The sequence below is a fragment of the Periophthalmus magnuspinnatus genome, chromosome 9 (assembly GCF_009829125.3).
Source record: "Periophthalmus magnuspinnatus isolate fPerMag1 chromosome 9, fPerMag1.2.pri, whole genome shotgun sequence".
NCBI classification, from domain to species: Eukaryota; Metazoa; Chordata; class Actinopteri; order Gobiiformes; family Gobiidae; genus Periophthalmus; species Periophthalmus magnuspinnatus.
In genome coordinates this window covers 33,446,846-33,464,571 of record NC_047134.1, presented here as the reverse complement: position 1 = coordinate 33,464,571, position 17,726 = coordinate 33,446,846, and the positions used below count along the sequence as shown (strand labels likewise).

Sequence of the window (17,726 nt, the reverse complement as noted above, 5' to 3'; positions counted from 1 at the left end):
CTGGGTCCACCCTATTCTGCAGCTAATTCTGTTTAATGTAAAAACCTTAAATAAATATATTTTTTTAATGTTGAATCAGTCTTTAATACATTTGGTTATTAGCCTCCATAAATTTATCTGAATTACCACTACTACTACTACTACTACTGCTATTACTTCTACTACTATTACTACTACTACTTTACTACTACTCTTTTCTCATTACCAACAGCATTGTCATAGTCATTTTTCTCATCGACATTTTGGTGACGTCAAAAACAGGAAACATGTTTAACAGCTCTGCGCCACAAACTCCGCACTTTTGCAACATCCTCAGAGAACAAGCTCAGACCAGGTCCAAGTATAGACCAAGTTTTAGGACTGCAAGAATCTGGACTAAACCATCTACAGAGAGAAAGAGGAGAGTATCATGGTGAATTTGAATTGGTTTAGATGAGTTTTGAACAGGACTATATGGATCTGAACTGGTTTTGAGGCGTCTAAACAGGGACCAGGCAGAACTCAACCAGGTTTCGACAGACCAAAGTTGAAATGTTGTGAGAAACAAGAAGAAAGTAGAAAATGGAGGACGACGTGAGTAAGAAAGGAGCTCTGTTTCTACAGCAACAGAGATTTGGAAAGGTACTACTGCTACTACTATTACATTTTACCACTACTACTACTACTACTACTACTACTACTACTACCACTGCTAAAAGTATTACTACTGCTGTTACTACTTATTATATGTTATTACTACTGGGCTCTTGTCCCAATCTCTTTAACTGACATGAGTTTTTTTTTTTTGTTAGCTATTTTCTTTTCAATTTGTACATTTTCATAAAAGTACTTTATATATACAAAGGTCTCAGTGCATCTTAGAGGCTCTGTACACAATTTGTCTGTGTATTTGAGCAAAATGTGTCTCTCCCAAGTACAGATGCCGCTGGCTGCATCTCATTATAAAGACTTTGATTGTCCACGTATCAGGAAGTGTGTGTTAGCATGCTAGTTGTTATCATTAGCATTACAAATTCCGCCTTGGTCTCTGAAAGTTATGAAAAGCCGTTATAAACTCATCAAGAGGCTCAGAACGAATAAGATAAGTTAGGAACGTATGCAAACCGTTTAAAATGAAAGTATTCTGTCACTTTAGATAATACAGTGTTTATTGAGTTTGATTTTGAATTGATTTTGTTGTTTATTTCTGTGGCAGAGATGGAGGAAAATGTGGTGTGTCCTGTTCAGAGAGAGTCACTGCTCCGTGTCCAGACTGGAGATCTACGACTGGAATGAACGCACCGACAAAAGTATACGCAGACACCAAGATAGCAAGAAGGTACTACTGCTACTATAACTACGATCAATACTACAATCAAAAGTATATGCAGGCACTAGGATAACAAAAAAGTACTGCTACTACTATTACTACTATTATTACCATGGACAAAAGCACATGCAGGTACCAAGATAATAAAAATGTACTACTGCTACCACTACTACTACTACTACTACTACTATCCAACACAGACAAATGTATACACAGGATAACAAAAAGGCACTACTACTACTACTACTACTACTTTTACAACCAACCACCACCAGTACTACTATTACTACTACTACCACTACTACTACTACTACCACCACTAGTACTACTACTACTACTACTACTACCATTACCACTCCGACTATAGTATTACTGCTACTGCTAATACTACTACTACCACTGTATTTGGTATATAAGTATACACAAAAGTGTGTGTGTTTATTAGGTAATCTGGCTGACCTGTGTGTGTATGGTTGCTCGGTGAAAACTTCCTGGTAATATACTGACCACTCTGTCCCTGAGCCACTGTACTTTGTGGTTGTGTGGTTACTAAGTGATCTGGCTGACCTGTGTGTGTGTGTGTGTGTGTGTGTGTTTGCTAGGTGATCCAACAGGGGTGTGTGTGTGTGGGGGTGGGGTGGGGGGGTGGGGGGGGGTGGGGGTGGTTGCTAGGTGACCCACCTGACCTGTGTGTGCGGTTGGTAGCTGACCTGGCCGACCTGCACCTGTGTGTGGTTGCTAGGTGACCCCTGTGTGTGGTTGTTAGGTGACCCCTGTGTGTGGTTGCTAGGTGACCCCTGTGTGTGGTTGCTAGGTGACCCCTGTGTGTGGTTGTTAGGTGACCCCTGTGTGTGGTTGTTAGGTGACCCCTGTGTGTGGTTGTTAGGTGACCCCTGTGTGTGGTTGTTAGGTGACCCCTGTGTGTGGTTGCTAGGTGACCCCTTTGTGTGGTTGTTAGGGGACCCCTGTGTGTGGTTGTTAGGTGACCCCTGTGTGTGGTTGCTAGGTGACCCCTGTGTGTGGTTGTTAGGTGACCCCTGTGTGTGGTTGCTAGGTGATCCGATTGTCCTCGTGTATCCGCGTGTCACCGGTGGACGTGGATAGCGCTCCCAAAGACACCAGTGCATTCCTGTTGGAGACCACAGAGAAGATCTTTGTGTTCGCTGCAGACAGACTGCAGGCGGATGAGTGGACCCAGAGACTGTGTGAGATCGCCTTCCCTGTGAGTACATTTAAAAACTCACAAGTGACGATATACTTTATAATAACTACAGTTTTATTGGCCTTAAAAATGTGTAAATACTTAATTCACAATGAACAAATATGTTATTAAGAATGGTTCAACTACTTAATTAATACCCTATAACCTCTTAATTAAGTAGAAGCTGCAAGAATAATTGAAATTGCAATTTGAATGAATTTACCGTTTCTTAATTTTGACAGCTGACTGGGTAATAATTTCTAGTTTTTAGTTAATTTCTTCTTATTATCATTATTAATCATTCAGTATAGCTGTATTTGTTAAACATGTCATGTGTTGACCAAACAAAACCCTTACAATGATCTCTGTCCTTGTGCTGTCGTGTTCAGATGAACTGGACCGGGCCAGGACTACAGAGGGGCAGCTCTCAGAGGAACACCAGGTCTGAACCAAACCTGAACCAGGTCCAAGGAGCCACGGCCGGCATGGAGGACAACTCTCTGTACAGCCAGAGGGAAACAGGTACTTTCAGTCGACAGACCACCATTATGCCCTTAGAAATGTCAACACAATATGCAAAAAACAGACCATGCACTGTTTATCTGGGGTTAGAACTTCTGGGGCAGGAATACAGGAGATCCAGGAGTGGTCAAAACAGGGGCTTTCTTAGTGACATAGACAGGAGCTCTGAGTAGAGCCACTGTTGAGGTTCTAAAAGTAAAATTCTCATGCATTTTTCATACTTGTGTATTTTTTTTTTTTTTTTTTTTTAAAATATCTGTAGGTTGTAGTGGGTGGGCTCTGTTGAACTCTGTTCTGCTTAATGGGAAGTTATGGGTCTGACTGTGACAGGCCTAAAAATGTGTTGTTTAAAAATACCACAGTCTGAGGTATGAATGATGGAAGGAAACAGTTATAACTGTGAAAATATAGCCTAAAGGGGATTAGTGTTAAAAGAGACAAGAAATACTTTTTAACACATTTTGAGAACATACTTTACACTAATAGTTTTAGCAACGTCCCCTTCCCCTGCCCTGGAAAGCCAGTGCCACCAATTCTACAGACTACAGTGTTCCTGTACTGTAGCTCTTATGGGGTTACAACAACAACAACGTTAAAAAATCCTCATGTTGACCATTCCTTGGACATCTCCAGGTCACTGAGGAAAACGACTCAGTGTCAGTGTGTCATCTCTCCTGAGCAGAAAGGTCTGAAATCAGAACATAGAGCATGAAAAACCTCCGTTGTAACTTGGGAAGGTCCAACTATGGCATTTATTTTCTATCACGTGTCTCTCAAATGTGGAAGATCTCTCAAAATATATATAACTTCTTTTACTTGAGATAAATAAGTTTGGTGCTTCGACTGGTGATTCTGCAGAAATCCACATTGTTTCTCAGTCCTCTGTGTTGTTTTTTCTTTTTTACTCTTACACCTCTATTTTTGAGTTTATTGCTGACGGAGCATGCATCTCTCTTTAGTAGCATTTGAATTAGCATGCTTATTTACAGGCTAACACAGCGTCTCTTCACTTTAATCATGAATCAATGCATTTATTTGTAATTATGTAGCATGGTGTTTTTTTAAACTAGGACCAAGCCAGGGCTATATTAGGACTTGAGCTTGAATGCAGAGGAACAGAATGAGTTCTGATGTGGTTAGCATTGCACACTTATTTTTAGAAACTACAGAAGAAGAAGTGAACGAACAGGAAGTGTGGTCTGTGTGACAGGAAGTTCACTGGCACATCCCAACTCTTCTCGTTTTAGATTGTTCCATCAAAACCTGCTCAAATTTAGCTAAACCACTTCTGTCTGCTCTTGTCTGATCCTGTCTTGTCCTAAATGGATTTTTTTTTAGATCTTTTAACCATGTTATAGTTGTTTCTCTTCTCATTTAGCCTCTGAAGTTGTGTTTAGAGTGATTTTTGCATGTTTGAACAATCTTTATACTCCTATTTTCAAAAAGCAATTGCTCCGATCTGCCCCCATTTACACACACTGCTCTGTACGCACTTTGTTCTCTGACTTTATTTTCTTAATTAGTCAAAATGTTGTCATGATACTAAAATTCCAATCTCGATTTCAATGTCAAGAAATAGACTCGGTACACACTACTGATAACGATACCACAATGATAATAAAAAAATACTCTTTATTTAGACTCTAGAATGTGATTTTCAATATTAAATCATAGTAATTCATTTTATATTATCCATAGACTATATATAAATGGACATGGCTAATACGCCTGCCGCCACATTCCAAATTGATTATATGTGGACTTCCAGCTCCATCGACTCTTCGCCTCGTGATTTTCGTCTTGGTATTAACCCGCTCTACTTGATCCTGGTATTTTTATTTGTGGTGTTTTATTTGTTTATGTCGCTATTGTGTCCGTAAATCAATCCCTAGGTCACTCCCTCTAGCGTTAGCAACAGGTTTAAGTGGAAGGGGCGTTACTTTCAACAACCTCGCTCTGGATTTGGTCTTTGGTTGCTATGATACTTGCAGATCGAATTCATAACATGGAACGTGGCTCCAAATTTGGCCCTATAACTGCTAGTCTCAATGAGCTTCATTTAACTAGAGCCGAACAGCGTGGGTGACCTCAGACTTACTTAATCCACCTCTTTATACAGTCTGTGTTATTCCCATGTGGCCTTATCTGTGTAATCCCTCAGTCCATGTAGGTTCCATAGTGGCCCATCAGCATATACCAGTCTATGTGGTCCCTTAGGCCTGTCCTGATAATTACTCTATCGACCTACTGTTTATCCATGCAGCTCATGTTATTGAATTATATTGTGCAAATATAATATTGTAGCATTCTGGTGTAAGGAAACTCGCCAAATTTGCTCTGGAATAGTATTTTCTGAACACAAAGGCTACTGTAGGCCATAACCCACACCAAAACTAGAGCAAAATAACAGCAGTCTCCAAAAACAGACCAGTAACTCACTAATATAACCTTTACATCAGCTTGTCGGCATAGCAACCAAATAACACATGCAGAAGCAGGAACATTCACAACAATACATCAACGGTTACAAGAACCAAAGGCATCAACTCTGAACTAAATACAAAATATCAATATATAAGTCAGTAGCAAAAATGTGTTTCAGTATTGTTGTTTATCCTCTGTTTAGTCCTTCAGCAAGTGTTGCATCACCATTTTGGTCGAAATACAAAAAAAACAAAAACAAACATACAAAGAAAACACTGCCCCTTGCTCGCTCCATTGGTGGGGAAGACGACATGGTCCGGCAGAGCGGCTTTTTGTTGTGATGAAGTTTATAGCAGTGTACTGTAAAGAAGCAGCTGGGAACCAACTCCTGATACCTCATTCTACCCCAGAAGTCAGCAAACCTGTTTTTTATTAAGTCATTTTAGATCAGTATTGCCATTGTACAATTAAGAGCATAATGATCCACAAGTGTCATAGATTATGACTATACAGCAGAGACAAGAACAGTATATCTTCTTTAAACATGCTTAAAACAACTGGAAGGATAATGCCCAGCAATTTTGTATTTGGAAACAAGACCCTGAACATGTGATCAAAGTTCTCCTTTTGTACTGAGATAGATATGACCAAAGATGAGACAGATACAGTGACTACTCAGTGGTCAAGTGGCCAGCCCTCACATGCAAAAGTTCCTAGTTTGATTCCCAGGTTTTTCTAGGTGGAGTTTACTTCTTATCCTTAAATGTGGGTGCAACTCCCTTCAATCAGTCTAAAACTTTTTAGATTTATCTGCGTCAGGGGCGTCAAACTCATTTTCACAAAGGGCCACATCAACAAAATGGTTGCTCTAAAAGGGCCAGATGTAACTAACTGTAACATAAATGTCACTAAATGTAACCGAATTTAATGTAAAATAAAGGCAACTACTTTTTAATCTTGTTAATTTCAATATTTATTACTTATTCTAATTACAAATATTGCAGATGGATTTGCATAGACATGAAAAAATGTCTGTTTAACTGTGTATCTAATGATAAACTGACATTTTAAGACAGTCATACCTTTTAATTTACTGTCGCGGGCCACATAAAATGACATAGCGGGCCGCATTTCGCCCACGGACCTTGAGTTTGACACATGTGATCTAAGTATTCCTGACCAGAAAGTAAACATGTGTACTCCCGCGGGCTATGGACTGAAATGAGTACAGAGTCACATCATAGATTCCTTATTGGGACACAAATTCAGCCCTCATTATTAGATCAGGAACCAGATCTAAAGTTAAGATACAGGTTCATTTAGGTTAAGGTTAAGGTTTAGGTTAAGATTAGGCAAATATTATGGTTAAAGCAACTGTATATAACAACTAGTACTGTTCATACCTGTACATAGAGAATGAGACTGAGAAAAACTGTAGCATCATAAACCATAAATGGCCAAGATTACTCAATTTTCTGATCTATTATATTATAATGTTGTTTCCTCATCACAAACGTACCTATAGTTGTGTTTAGTTTCATTCGCACATAACACTCAAACCCTGCATTTTTATTAGAATTCTTTTCTCAAACGGAAAACACTCACTGTCGCAATACAGGAAGTGCTCTACTGTGTAAACTCCATACACTTTGACTAAAATCATAATTGGATTCAGCCCTGTAATTGCCAGTTTGTGCTAAACAAAAGGGAAAGGGTAGCTGTTATTTTGAAACCACTTCATGTTGTCACAGTGTAGAACAGAGCGTTTTGAGCTTTGGAGATGTAGACAGACTAATAATAAAGGGTCAAACATGTGCAAATGAAACAAAACATAAGTCCAGTATGTTCTTGAGGAGGTAACAGAATTATAACCCGGTTTAAAGCTCATAACAGTCAATTTTGCATAATATAGGACCTTTAAAACTGTAAAAGAGCAGCCTACCTAGAGTCAGTCTGCAGGAAATGTATGGACAGTGTAAGTATGTCCTCACAAAGCATAGAAACCTAAAGTTGTGTACTAGTGTGTGCTACTATGTACTCGCTTTGTGTACTTTTGCACTTTGTAGTTTTACTGTTGGTGGAAACTTGTGGTTTAGTCCGCCAGGCCTCAGTCTTATCTTCACAGTAACTACTTCCTTCTACAACCAAACGATGTACTCTCTGAAATCAACTTATTTCTGTTACTTCAGGGCTTTCTGCAGCGCTGCACATTTATGTCGTTTAAAAATATATAAAGCAAGATTTATTTTTACCATTTCTACAAATATTTCGTTCAGTCCTGTTTCAGTCCTGATTTAGTCCTGCTTCCATAATTCAGTCCTTGTCCAGTTTTAGTTTAGTCCTGGTTTAATCCCGGTCTCAGTCCTGTTTCAGTCTCTGGTCTCTTGTCTCTTTGCAGCACCGGTTCAGTCCTGGGTCAACTATGGTTCAGTCCGGGTTCAGTCCGGGTTTAGTCCTATTTTAGTCCTGATTCATTCCTGGTTCAGTCCTGGTATAGTCCTGGTTTAGTCCTGGTTCAGTCCTGTTTCAGTCCTGATTCTGTCCTGGTTTAGTCTTTGTTCAGTCCTGATTCAGTCCCAGTTTAGTCCTGGTTCAGTCCTGATTCAGTCCTGGTTCAGCCCTGGTTTAGTCCTAGTTTAGTCCTGATTCAGTTCCGGTTCAGCCCTAGTTCAGTCCTGATCCAGCCCTGGTTCAGTCCTAGTTCAGCCCTGGTTCAGTCCTGGTTCAGTCCTGGTTTAGTCCTGGTTCAGTCCTGGTTCAGTCCTGGTTCAGTCCTGGTTCAGTCCTGGTTTAGTCCTGGTTCAGTCCTGGTTCAGTCCTGGTCTTTTGTGTCTTTTTGCAGTCCTGGTGCAGGACTTCCGTGTGCTGGTTCGTAGGACTGAAGCTTCTGAGCGGTGTAGGCTGAAGGGGGAGGCGGTGCTGAAGGCCGACGCTGACGCACTGATCCTGATCGACAGGTGTGGACAGGTGCTCTTCTCCTGGCCCTACAGGTACCTGCGACGCTTCGGCAGGGACAAGGTGAGGCACAGGGCTGTACTACTGTAACTACTACTACTACTACTACTACTACTACTACTACTATAACTGCTCTCACAACTATTACTACTACTACTACTACTACTACTACTATAACTGCTCTCACAACTATTACTACTACTACTACTACTACTACTACTACTATAACTGCTCTCACAACTATTACTACTGCTACTACTACTACTACTACTACTACTACTACTATAACTGCTCTCACAACTATTACTACTGCTACTACTACTACTACTACTACTATAACTGCTCTCACAACTATTACTACTACTACTACTACTACTACTACTATAACTGCTCTCACAACTATTACTACTGCTACTACTACTACTACTACTATAACTGCTCTCACAACTATTACTACTGCTACTACTACTACTACTACTACTACTGTAACTGCTCTCACAACTATTACTACTGCTACTACTACTACTACTACTACTACTACTACTATAACTGCTCTCACAACTATTACTACTACTACTACTACTACTACTACTATAACTGCTCTCACAACTATTACTACTACTACTACTACTACTACTACTACTACTATAACTGCTCTCACAACTATTACTACTGCTACTACTACTACTACTACTATAACTGCTCTCACAACTATTACTACTGCTACTACTACTACTACTACTACTACTACTACTACTATAACTGCTCTCACAACTATTACTACTGCTACTACTACTACTACTACTACTATAACTGCTCTCACAACTATTACTACTACTACTACTACTACTACTACTACTATAACTGCTCTCACAACTATTACTACTGCTACTACTACTACTACTACTATAACTGCTCTCACAACTATTACTACTGCTACTACTACTACTACTACTACTACTACTACTGTAACTGCTCTCACAACTATTACTACTGCTACTACTACTACTACTATAACTGCTCTCACAACTATTACTACTGCTACTACTACTATAACTACTATTACAACTATTACTACTGGTACTACTACTACGACTACTACTACTACTACCATAACTACTACTACACCTACTAATACATAGAAGACAATATAAAACCTCTTTGATAGACCCAGTGTGGCCCAAACATGTCCTGATATGTGATATTTGCTCTGTCCTTCATGACGTTAGCTGGTAAAAAACAAACAATTGTTATCAGTAAAATCTGTATTTGATTTGAACATCTTTACTTTATATCTGGGGATGTGATATTAATGAAATCTGACATAAAAAATCTTACACATCTCTTTCAAAAACCTGCCTTTGAATCTTTAACAAAATGCAATTTAACAAGACATCGATTTACAATGTTTTTATGTAGAACTAGTAATATATTATAAAAATACAAGCTACACTACCAGCCAAAAGTAAATTTAAAATATATATCTCCATGATTATTTGCATTGTAACGTCCCACTGAAGGCATCAAAATCATGAATGACACATATGGAGCATAGTAAAAAAACAGCATTTTCTTATGCAACATATATATACATATCTTGTGTCATATATTTGATGCCTTCTGTGTGTATATAAAGTGAATAAAGTAACAAACATAAATAAAAAAATACATTGGATGAGGTGTGTCTTTGACCGTACTGACTCACCCCTCTCCTCAGAGTTCCTTCTCATTTGAGGCCGGTCGGCGCTGTGACTCTGGGGAGGGCAGTTTTGAGTTCGACACCAAATTCGGAAATGCCCTGTTCGCCGCTGTTGAAACTGCCATCAACCGCCAGCGCATGTCCCTCCCCCATAGCCCGGCCTCAACGGGATTGGATGGTCCGCCACCCGTGTCCCGCCCACAGAGACAGACCTCCTTGGGATTGGACAGCCACCCGCCAATCTCCCGCTCTCTGCCGCCCCGCCCAGTGGTATGCATCCTCTGCTCCTTCTGACCCTCTCCTCAGCATCCTCTGCTCCTTCTGACCCTCTCCTCTTCATCCTCTGCTCCATCTCATAGTCCCCTTCCACTATTTTCATAAAACTTTTCTTTGGTCTTCCTCTGAGCCTCATGTTTCTGAATCTCAGCATCTTTCTTCCCATATATTTTCTCTCATTTGTACTATATTCACTCTATCTGTCCTAAACATCTCAATATTTACTATTCCTGTAAACCCCTTTCTCTCCACAGGATCCTGATCCCGTCTACAGTCTGGTGAATGATACAACTCTGCAGAGCACACACAAAGATAGAGAGAGCTCCTCCCCTTCACTGCGCCACCACCTGGTAGGAAGTAGATACATACACTCTATACAATAAAGGAACAAAAGTGAAATCCAGTAGCTTTGATATATATTCCTTGAAACACGAAAATATGAAAATTCACTTTTTTCGTTACAAAACTGTGTTTATGGTGTTTTAATAGCACTGTGTACTGTTCCTAGTCATTTTTGGCAAACTAGGTAAATGTGCAACTTGTTGGTGAAAAATGTTTAAGTTTGTGCTGCCTTCAGTGGCCTCTGCAATTTCAAGTTCTTGGTGACATCACCCAGGACTGCCCTGATCACAGCCAGGTGTTTCTGATTCAGCCAAAAACACCAGGCTACAGGGGCAGAAGTGTGGATAACTACTATTTAAATGCCATATATACAGTTTTGTAGCTAAAAATGTAGTGCTTAGTTCCCCTTAAGTACGAGCCTTTCCTTTTGTGTCTCATTTTAATACAATTTTGTTAACCAACCTTAGTTGCCTCTAGAACAACAATAAAACTATATCACTTTTAAATAATTCCACTACTGGTATAAATAAAAGATTAGGTCAACAAATTGTTTTATTTTGTGCAATTTGACTGTAAGATGTAAAATATATATATCCCTTTTGTCCATATGCTTAAGCGCAAACTGGATTTTTGATTAACTAACAATCATACATTTGAAGTTGAAAAGACAGTACATTTGCTTTTGTGCCTTAGTGCCGACTGGAGCCCCCGGTGGACAAAACGCTGACTGCAGTGAAGAGCCTGACTCTGGAGAACAGGGACCTGCCGGTGCACAGGAAGAACCAGGTCAAAATGATCAGCAGCTGCCCCCTGCCTGGAGACTCCACCCCCTCAGCACCAGGCCCCACCCTCGCTACTCCAGGCCCCGCCTCAACGTACTCTCAGGTCCCAGCGAAAGGCAAGAAGAGGAACAAGACGGAGGGCCCCAACGGATCAGTAAGTAATACTGAATAGGATTGAGACAGGCTATAAATGCAGACATATCGGAATACTGTTTTTGGTGATCACTATCGATATCATTCGTTGTTATATCAACATGAACATTTTTTGGTTTATTTCATAAGTAACATGGTTGTGTTCACGTGACATCACAACATTCTAGAAGCCCTATATTTTAACACTGAGCTGATGAACAGGTCAGAATTCTGTGGTGGATTTGTCAGACTGCAGATGTGTTGACCTGATATATGGTTAATATCTCTGTAATTACTGGGCTTATTTAACATGGCTCTCAGCAGATGGATATGTGTAGCTCTCTGAACAGAGTTCTACAAACCAATCTGGGATGGCTCTCGGTGAAAGTATCCAGAGCCAATGAGCAGAGTGTTCCAACAAATACATCATGCTGATTGGTTAAAGTGTCACAACAGAAAAATCAAACTTTAATTAAATCCTGTTGAGAAAAAAGCACATGCATCTAACCCGTCCACAAATGCACAAAGTGCCTCCCTCTGCATGTTTTTCACAAACTAAATAAAATAAAATAGCCTGAAGTATGTCTGTCTGCGTCGCCATGTTTGGTTTGGTTTGTCCTGTGCTTCTGCTCAAACCAGTGGTTCTCTGTGACTGGTCAGTCCACGCATCACTGGACCTATCACATGCAAACTATTCAGCCAGACCTGAACAAGATGGATTCTTTTTGTGAAGCCACAAAAATCCCAAGAATTCATATTGCTGACAAGGCAAGGGTCTATTTACATGAAACAAAAACTGGCACAAACTTCATCTTCTCTGTCAGGATAAATGAACATTCTATCTTCAACTAAAGATCTTCAGAAAGTGGTGCCATTGGTCAGTTGAAAGGACTATAAGCCATAAAATTAATATGACAAGTTTGTGGAGCCAACCCCCAAAAAAGTTAATATCCAATAGAGCTACATAGGCCCCGCCCTCCATCTGAACATTCACTTCTAGAACGTGAATGTAACCTTTTGGGTTGCTTATTTGGACAAAGATAACTTGTTAATGTGACAAACGTGACAATGAATTCATTTGATGTTTCTTCAGTTTGAAGCACGGCACAGTCTTGAGTCTGAGTACTCCCAGCCCTTTGACCTGGTGATCCCTGACCTCCGAGATCTGGGAGGGGCGGAGTCAGAGCGCCCTCTGGGGGCCGATCCTCTGTATGACAGCATCGATGAGTTTCAGATCAGGACCATCTTTCACAGCGACAGAACGGACCACATCTACGATGAACCGGAAGGCTGCCAGAGCAAGGGTACATCTGCACTCTACATGGAGTACTCTGTTTCAAACATCTTAGTCCTGGTATTTCACATTGTAACATAATGTATATACACTACCAGGCAAAAGGACACACTCACTTCTCATTCAGTATTTTCTTGATGTTTACTGTATTCTGCATTTCAGATACATAAAGAAAACATCAAATATGTGAAGCAAATATATGAAATTATGTAGTAAAGAAAAAAGGTTAAATAATTCACCTAAAAAAAAAAAAAATATATATATATAAAAATCCTCAAAGTATCCATGCTGATGCCATTTGCTTGGTCGACAGTGCCGCAAACCCTTGGTCTTCTTGCGATGAGCTTCATGATGAAGTCTCTTGAAGTGGTTTTTACTTCACAGCCGTGCTCTGTTAGGGTCAAAAAATGCCACATGTGCAAAGGTGATCAAAGCAAAAGGTGGTTATTTTTTCTAAAATTGCTACATTTTCATTCATAGTTTTGATGCCTTCAGCGAGAATCTACACTGTAAATAATCATGGAAATAAAGAAGAAATGCCAATGACAGAGTGTGCCAAACGTTTGACTGGTAATGTAGATATGACAAAAAAGTGTAATAATAAATCCTGATTTCTAAACTAATAAAAACACTTTCTTGTGCACTGAACAGCAACGTTCAAGTGATGCTAAAAAACAATATCTGCTATAGTCCTAAATGCAGAGGTAGTACTCAGTTACATTTATTCCGTTACATTCACTTGAGTATAACTTTTTAAAGAAATTGTACTTTTCAGAATACTTTTCTCGCAGAATACTTTAACTCCAACTTGAGTAATTTTTTTATTGAATTAACAGTACTCTTACTTGAGTAAAAGTTGTAGTTACTCTCCCCACTGTGATTCTACCTGAGCTTTATGTCGACAATATGAAATGATTTGTGTCTTGCACCGCTTCAGATATGATTTAGTTTGTCTCATTTTTGTGTCTATTCTTTGGAAATACCATATTTTATGCATTATTTAATATTTTGTCCTTTAACTTATATTAACTTTAAATGATAAATCAGATGTTACGTCCCAACAGATACTTTAGTTACTCTTATTTGAGTAGTAGTTTTCTCAAATACTTTTTAAACTCTTTCCTGGACCACTACATTGTACTTGAATAATATTATTTTGAAGTAACACTACTTGAGTACAATATTTGGCTACTCTACCACCTCTGCTTAAATAGCAAAGACAATGTCAGCACTGAAATGATCAGAATGATCACCAGGTCCAGTCCATCTTAAAGAGACAGTCTGTGTAGAGTGTTGTGTCCTTAGGCAAGACACTTCACCCACATTGTCCATGTATGAAAGTAGATTAGTGTAAGTAGTTAAAGGAAGGAAATAATAACACAGATTATCAGCCTCAGATGTGGCTACAATAGTATCCACTACTGCATAGGCCTATAGCATCAGTGAATAAAGCCGAGTAACGCTTCTGAGTATTTTGAAAAATGCTACATAAATTCTATGTATTATTATTAATATGATTATTATTATTATTACACATGTCAGGGGATGTTTTGAAGAGGAAATAACATATTATGGCTAAAACTAAAATAGTTTCATTACGGCCTCTTATCTTGTCCATATTCTGTTTTCTTATCTCTATTTTATTTCCTCTTCAAAAGTTGTGTTTTGTTTAATTTGCACATGTTTAATATGTGCATATTTCAACCCTGCAGTTACATAATTAGATTCAAACAAAGGGTAAAAGGAGCTGTTAACTTGAAAACTACCTCTTCATGACATCACCAGGTGAAACAGAGCATTTCATTTTTAGAGATATAGACTAACAATAAAGACATAAATAAAAATAAAACAATACACAAATCTAGGTATGTTTTTGTTTTTAGGACCTTTAACAAAACTATATGAGAAAAACAATATTACAATAAGTACAATATTAGTACGTTTTGTCATATCGCTCAAATTGAATAGATACATTATATATATTATTTGCTATTGTTTGGGTCATTCTAATAGGATTTTTTTGTGATTCCAGATCCGGCCAAAAAAGCATCCGTGGTGGCCGCAGCTTCTCTGTACGATGAGCCAGAGGAGATCCGAGTAGAAGCCTGGAGGATCATGGGAACTGAGCAAGACCCTAAAGGACACGAGTTTCCCTACAACCCCCGAGCTGACGACTATGCAGTACCCAAGCGGGTTCAGAGGGCGTTCCCTGATCTACAGGAGGGACTAGACCTGGATCCGGGGAAGAACCGGGGTTCAGCCCAGGATTCGGACCAGGAACAGGATCTAGACCAGAAGCAGGAGGAGAAGGGGCCCAAGGAGGAGCAGGGACCAGGGACAAATAAAAAATATTCTCCCTATAACAACCTTCCAGTGAAGACAGAAGAGCAGTAGTCAGTTTAAAGGACATTTTTCATGCTAAATTCACTTTTTTGAGTTTTTGACCATGATGTAACATTGTTCCCTCATCAAAAACACATCTGGAGTTGTATATTCCGCTTCATGCACACGGGTCTGTAATCCTCTGTAAAGAGTCCTTCGCCTCTGAGCCTCAGAAAATGTGCAGTTTGAAATTTCCCGGGATTGTTGTGTCACAGGTAGGGTTGTGATGAAAGAAAAATTGTGAACTTAATTTCGATACTAAGGAATCGACTCGATACTCATACGGTTTCCAATATAGTTCCATGGGCATGTACTAATCTATGTGGTCTTATACTTTGTGTGATACAGCTTAAGATCATTCTAAAGCTAATCAGGAAAGGTTCATTTCTGTCCTGTAAATGTGACTTTTAATATCAATACTTGCTCAAATGAGTCTCTAGTTGCTAGTTTTAGTATTGATTTGTACCTGATTTTTGATACTTTTGACAGCCCTTTGACAGTTTATAATCGCTATAGTAGGCTTTATTCAGATTACCTTCACACAAAAATACAATATTGTCAACTGTTATCGCAACGGTCATCATTTTTCATCATTCTGAAACCCATAGCTTATAAACAATCTAATAACATTGTCTCCTGTTCAAAATATGCCCGTTTTTTGCTCACACACATCTTTGTTGTCTAAAATGAGGTAACTGAAGGCATCTGATCCTTCAATCTGTCACTCACCTGAATTTGGCCAAAAGGAGAAGAGGTTGTCTGTGTTTGAGCAAAGAGCTGCATTAAAGTGCACGTGACAACTTTTATGTTTTTAAAATTATGACTCGGTTTGGTGGGACAGTATCTGTGCTAAATATTTATCATGGTATCATTTATCAGTGGCAGTGGCAGTTTGTGGAAAAAAAAAAAAGCTGAGAGGCAAAAAGTTGACAGTTGTGGAATTGCCTCCACCTGTGGCATATCTGCGGCCCACGTTGAATCAGTCAGTAAAATGATAAACTTCACTGAACGTCAACAACGATACTTTTTAACCTCATTTGAACTTGTTTCTCTCACTTTCCATGCACCTGTAGACGACTGTTCTGTGGATTAAATGTGTATGTATATGTATATATGTATCTTTCTAAATGTATGTATTTATCTATTAATCTATCTCTATCTATGTCTGTCTCTAGATTTTCCTCTATGACTATCAATCTCTCTCGATATATACCCCTCTCTATCTATGTATTTCACTATCGCTATCTCTCTTTCTCTCTATGTATGTATCTGTCTGTCTATCTATCTATCTCTCTCTGTCTTCCTCCCTCTCTCTTTCTCTCTCTATGAGTAAACAGAGGACTAAACAAGACTTAAAGGATTGATATTGTACTGTAAGTAATAGGAGTAGGAGAAAGACTTGAGAACAGCAAACTCTTTCCCTCATAAAGGCCAGAACATTTTAGCGACACAGTGCAACCTGCATTTTTCTTTATTCTTTCTGTTTATTTTGTCATGCATGAGGAGGCTGTATGGTATTTTTAAATATGACTAACTTAATGTAATAATAGCCTAGAGTCATCCTAAATTGCTATAAATAAAACAAATATTAAAAGGATGGAATTTTACTGTCCAAAGTGTGGATTTTTCTGTTTTGATTATTGTGAGAAGAAGCAACACGATTTAACAAATATACATGAATATTGACTTATAGCAAAACCTTTCATTTTCTTTAATTCTAATAGATTGCAACTCCTTTAGGTTGATGCCAACGTTATGAAATCAAACTTTCTTAAAGCAAAAGTAAGGTTCAAACCATCTTCATTATCCCTGTGGAGCAATTGTAAGGAGTAGCACTAACACAAAACAGGCATACACAACAAACAGTTACTACCATGTTATGTTTCCTCATCAAAAATATGCCTGAACTCATTTTATATGTCATCCCTGTCTGTTAATATAATATAACAATCTCTCCTGAGCCCTGTTCAGGTTAGCTGTAAGATTTGTCCAGTGCTCCGCCCAGAAGCCTACATGCTCCCACCCCACACACACAACAATTCTCCCTAAATATTTCACAAAGCTGTAGCAACTTCACTAATAAAGTGATGTGATGTGCAGTAGCTTCTTTACCGGAATACATGCTCTAAAACAGGAAAAACACACTCTTTGACACACACTGCTGCGTGTGGCCAGAGCGTTCACAGCTCAGCTCTTTAAAGTTATTGTGATATAAACAGACACATTCAAAAGCACTATACCTTTAGGCTTACTCATTACAGACTGAATTAAAAAATAATTTAATTTTGCCTCTAAAATGGTTGATTATTATTATGATTTAGTTCTCATGATTTCACTGTAATAATAATCACAATTATCAATTAAAGCCGCAAGCGGCGATGATGGCCCTCGCCCCCCGTGCAATCACC

At 39.0% G+C, this 17,726-nt stretch overlaps 1 protein-coding gene across 1 annotated transcript; it reads left to right on the top strand.

The window, feature by feature from the left end:
• Positions 1–317: 317 nt before the first annotated feature.
• Positions 318–16,930, top strand: LOC117376468 (docking protein 2-like). The gene is made up of 10 exons (XM_033972963.2): positions 318–621; positions 1,196–1,318; positions 2,364–2,531; positions 2,900–3,032; positions 8,299–8,474; positions 10,129–10,380; positions 10,641–10,736; positions 11,422–11,664; positions 12,736–12,946; positions 14,969–16,930. Exons 1-10 carry the CDS (start codon positions 562–564, stop codon positions 15,328–15,330), a joined length of 1,824 nt encoding a protein of 607 aa, XP_033828854.1. The 5' UTR covers positions 318–561; the 3' UTR covers positions 15,331–16,930.
• Positions 16,931–17,726: the final 796 nt, after the last annotated feature.

What these genes read in the sequence shown, in the direction of transcription:
- LOC117376468 (XM_033972963.2), top strand. Translation starts at nt 562, where the DNA reads ATGGAGGACGACGTGAGTAAGAAAGGAGCTCTGTTTCTACAGCAACAG. An exon ending in CTCTGCCGCCCCGCCCAGTG is followed by an intron (nt 10,381 to 10,640) that starts GTATGCATCCTC and finishes TTCTCTCCACAG; the next exon opens with GATCCTGATCCCGTCTACAG. An exon ending in CTTCACTGCGCCACCACCTG is followed by an intron (nt 10,737 to 11,421) that starts GTAGGAAGTAGA and finishes TTTGTGCCTTAG; the next exon opens with TGCCGACTGGAGCCCCCGGT.